The sequence below is a fragment of the Cryptomeria japonica genome, chromosome 5 (assembly GCF_030272615.1).
Source record: "Cryptomeria japonica chromosome 5, Sugi_1.0, whole genome shotgun sequence".
NCBI lineage: Eukaryota > Viridiplantae > Streptophyta > Pinopsida > Cupressales > Cupressaceae > Cryptomeria > Cryptomeria japonica.
The window spans coordinates 135,175,135-135,179,958 of NC_081409.1; the positions used below are offsets into that span (position 1 = coordinate 135,175,135).

The 4,824-nt window shown below is 33.2% G+C and overlaps 1 protein-coding gene across 1 annotated transcript; it reads right to left on the bottom strand.

Moving 5' to 3' along the window:
* Positions 1–218: 218 nt before the first annotated feature.
* Positions 219–4,339, bottom strand: LOC131076594 (uncharacterized). The gene is made up of 12 exons (XM_058013861.2): positions 4,097–4,339; positions 3,087–3,129; positions 2,628–2,654; positions 2,402–2,500; positions 2,085–2,296; positions 1,821–1,986; positions 1,577–1,714; positions 1,370–1,495; positions 1,037–1,057; positions 860–918; positions 657–747; positions 219–520 (listed from the first exon to the last, which is right to left on the bottom strand). The coding sequence occupies exons 1-12, from the start codon at positions 4,324–4,326 to the stop codon at positions 458–460; spliced, it is 1,275 nt and encodes a 424-aa protein (XP_057869844.2). The 5' UTR covers positions 4,327–4,339; the 3' UTR covers positions 219–457.
* Between the last annotated feature and the right edge of the window lie 485 nt (positions 4,340–4,824).

Below are 4,824 nucleotides of genomic sequence, written 5' to 3' on the forward strand. Positions count from 1 at the left end.
ATGCATAAATATATTACCTTGATAAAAACTAATAAAACACAACAATACACTAAACTTCCACCTACATGAAAATAGTACAAAGGTTATAATATACCATAGACAAAATCTTAACTTAAATTTTTTATTACAATTATAAAACACCTTTCCATATCATTACTTTTATACTGAAATAAATATAAAATTATTATTAATTAATTAATCATTACATCATTGCATATTTAAATAAAGCACAATGTAGTACACTAAACACAATGCAGTACACTAAACTTGAACCTGCATGAAAATAGTACAATCCATTGTGAAAATAGTACATATGAACATTCCTCATAGAAGGGATGAACGCTATAGACGGCTGATAATTCAAAACGTCCCTCTCTTATCAAATCATCTTTTGAAACCACTAACCTTTGCATTTATTGAATGAAATGGAGATGATTTGATTGCACTAATAAAACCCTCATTTTTCAACTCCACCAGCATCCGTTCTTCTTACTTTGTAGTAAATGAACTGGACAAGAATCTAAGAAAGTTGGTTACGGATCAAATTTCTTGATAATAAGAGAGACAATCTCATTCAAGGTAATTTGTAAACCACAAGCAATAAGACCCAAGAAGAAAGGATGCACCAATTTGAAAGATGAATGGTAAAAGGATACAAAGAAATCCAATAGTACACATACTGCAGCATCGATCAGCCATGGCATATTTGGCTTAAGCTTTTCCCAATCCAGGGTTCGTACAAGTATACTGCACCAAAGACAAGTAAAAACAATTGGAAAATTATGTTACATCTACACCTGTCAGTGATGAAAACAACTATGGGAAATAAAGAGCCAGTATCATAAATGAATATCTGTACCTTCCCACGTAGGTCGCATTTCCAAATAGAGCAAATATGAACATAAGCGGATTCAGGCCCTAATAATAAAATCAATAAAAGATTTTCGAAGATTATTATGCCATGTATTGGAATACAATTTCTAGTAGAAGTGTGTTTAGCAATTCTGAATGAATATGTTGAAAGGTTGAATGATACCTCAACAGTCCCTCTCTTAATCTGGAACCAAACAATATTCATAAAATTGTTAGCATATTTCGAGATGAAATGTACATTGATTTAGGAAAATTGAAATGCACGTAGGACAGCCTTAAACAACATATGTTTTGATTCGTTTATGCTATTCATATAACAGTGACTTTCTTAATAAGATTCAACTATTAATAAATGATTTAAAACTAACCATCTAAACAAATCGAAACATTAAATTTATTAAATATATTATTTAAATCAAAATGCAACCCTATCTACAACCCTATTCACATCAAGTTAGAATAAATTAATTTAACCAATAATTTATATAAATCTCACATTTAAACATATTTGTGGAAGCCTTCCACCCATATAGATAGCAGCCATAAGCCACCCCAACCATGTTCCTAATTGTCTTGATGATTCCTCTCGTACAACTAAGCCGAATGCACCACCACCCCTTCCCTATATTTGTACAACGTCAACAATAACATAGCCGAAGAAAATTGGAGCCATAGTACACGGTAAAATTAGTCTTACACTTACCTGTAAAAGCTTCCGTCCAGGTATTATAAAAGCAGACGTCCTTGGTGCTTGAGAAGAGTAAAAAGGAGAGATAATGTTGTTATAGATAGGCAAATTGAAGTAGTTCAGTCCCCCAAGAAAGAATATTGTTGAAGCTATCTGATAGAGGCATTGAAAACAAAATCATTTTAATAATAAGTAGATGTAGGGATCATCTTAGCATGGATTGCATCAAATGTGCAGAAAAACATGCAAATAAACCTACAGAGCGAAGAATAGTATTAGATTTCTTAGGACTTGGAGATATAAGATTAGTGAGCAGTCCTTCCTCTTCCAGTGATGACTCATCAAACGTATAGCTTCGACCGCTATGATGTACAAGATAAGAACCGCTTGTAGGAGTATGACTGCTTGCTAGAGATCTTGCAGACCTGAACAACATAATACATTGTTAATGCATCAACATGGCTATCTCTTTTGAAAGTATTTATTGAAAGGAACATATAAGTAGGGTAGACAAATGTATTACATGAAATATAGGTCACTGCCACTAATGGGTCTCTGTCGAGGAGAAACATTAGGTATAGGTAAACTGGACACTGGATTGAGGGATATAATATTAGAATCTGCACTATTTTTCATGACCGTTGCAAATGAGTGGTATGTGCTCTCTGGAATCTTCACATGCTCTGCTTTTATATGGCCATTTTGGTCGCATTCCGAGATTTGCTCAGGTTGAATCTGGTATTTAACATTTCAAAAGCACATCATCGTTTCCTTAAATATCTATATCACATTTTTTATAAATATTTTGCAAAAGGGATTTGATTATATGAAAATCACAACCTTAAGCTGACATTTCGCCTTCTTTAGTTTCCACCATTTGTAGATATGATCATAGTATATGATCTGGCAAACTAGAACTATGGTGGTAATTGTGTACAGCTGCACAAATAAGAGTACAAAAATAAAAAATATGAAGGTATAGAACACAGTTGAAGCTTGACTCCCCAAAGAATGTTTTGGGTTATATAATCTTCGTTTTCTTTAAAATCTGAAATCCAGTTCTTACCAATGCAGTGTAAAATTGTGTCGGTAGCTGCACAAAGATAGAAATAATACAGTTAGTGAGATATATTAATAGATCTCGCAGGCCAGAATTAATAGTCACTTTACCTTTAGTAGTTAGCAGTAGAACTCAACCAAGAATATAAAGAACTCGGGATTAAGAATATAGAAGATTGTTAACTTGATTTATATTCAGATTATGGTACACTTCTAAGTTATTCTCCTCAAGTATTATTAGGGTATATAACTCCTCCATATTAACTGCTTCAAATCATCACTTGTAGAAAAGTAAAAGCTAATCACTGCAAAAAGAAAATGCAGTGATTAATTTACAAATAGCAGCTAAGACTCTATAAGGGTATAACTGTCTAATATTAATACTTATCTTTCTAAACCAATATATATATATAAATAACGTAATCAAAATGTTAATATTCTAGGCGCAGATCCATGAAAGACTTACAGTTGCTGGCTCCAGCCAGCATCCAATAAGATTAAACAAGTCCCTGCAACATTGATATGCGAATATCAGATTCAGATTGGTACATACAGAAATTGGATTCAATATTATAACACACACTACATACATCATATGTGACCTAGTTAATGTAATGCACGTGGCTGGTACCTCTTCTTCCATATTATTATGAATAGAAGGTTGATTGGGAATTAAATGTAGTTTACTATAACTAAGCCAAGTATTATGTATGCAATGAACACAATATCTTAGTTAATGCAGGATACACAAAATGTTCATTGGCATGTTGCAAAGAATATGAAGGTACATGGTTGGTACCTCTAGCTACAGTGTATATTTTATTTTTTCCTGAAAAAAACATCAAAGTAATGAGATGCATAGACTCGATTGTGTTGGCTCAATAGATAACAAAAAAATCAATAGTTGATTGGATTTTTTCACATAGATCTACGGTTGTGTCATTTGAGTAGTAGAAACCTAACAATTGTAGATCTCTTATTAGATCTTGCAAGAGCTGCAGTCTTTACAAGACCATTCAACTATTATTTAGTCTGACCAGAGCAGAGGCATAACAATGAAAAAGAACCATATATGTCATGCTAAATAAAAATTTAAGATGGACAGATCTGACCAAAAGTCATACAAAAACTGTTTTGAATAACTAAAAATCTGAAAAGAAATCACCCTCATTAACTATGAAGGATGAAAATGATTTTTACATCAATTGTTATTAATTTACATTCTAAATACAGATTTTAGCTCAGTTTTAAATTTGTTTTCATACCTTAAAAAAGATCAGATATCTATGCTACTACTATTCGTAGAAATTATAATCTTTTTGATATTTATATTTATCTTCTACTACACAATACTACAAATCTGCAACATTTCAATCTTTCCATGTTAAGTGCAAAGTTTTAACTATTTATTTAAAAAACACATTAAAAACACCAAATAGAATTAAATAAAATGTGAAAGTTTGATTGATTGCTTACCCTACAACCCAAGTCATGAGAAAGCCAAGTGAAACACCCTCTGTGGATCCATTCTTCAAGTTGGTAAGAATCTGAGGAACTTCTGCAATGCCCCAGCTGAACAAACTGATGAGACCCAGAACAACAGACACATAATCTCGCATTCCACACACACATTCTCTCAAAAGCTTCTCAACCCACCATAAGCAGTGCCTTCTAGAAGCACAATGATATGCTCTCATTGAAGCCATTTCTTTCTCAGACCACGAAAGCATACACATTTGGAGTAAGCCTACCATTTAGATAGTATATATAGACTGAATCGGAAGCTGCGAAGGCATTGCTTGTGAGAAAGTATAAATCACCACCCTGTCTGGAAAGCATCAATGTACATACGTACTAAATATTCGGCATATTCCATAATCACATAGGTCATCCATGAGAACATTCTGTCTCAAATTCGCACATAACCTTCAAATCATAGTACATCAATTGTTGCTCACCGTTGGCTTGAAAAATGATCTTGTAGCTTTTGAGGTTGTGATCATTTTCATTCGCTTTCTACCTGCCGCGACTCATTGCTGCAACATCTTATCTCTACTACGCTGCGTAAATGTGCTCATCATTACACGTATTAGATATCACATGTTACTTATAGTGATGTGGGCCTTCTCTGTGTACTGTTTTTCAATAAAAGATGCACAGACCTTTAAAGTAGGGTAAGCTAGTACTACTATACCTTATCCTTT

Coding starts and splice junctions, on each gene's coding strand:
- LOC131076594 (XM_058013861.2), bottom strand. CDS start 4,326: ATGGCTTCAATGAGAGCATATCATTGTGCTTCTAGAAGGCACTGCTTA. Junction 2,297..2,401: donor AGGCGAAATGTCAGCTTAAG/GTTGTGATTTTC, acceptor GTTAAATACCAG/ATTCAACCTGAGCAAATCTC. Junction 1,058..1,369: donor TTCCACAAATATGTTTAAAT/GTGAGATTTATA, acceptor GTTTGGTTCCAG/ATTAAGAGAGGGACTGTTGA.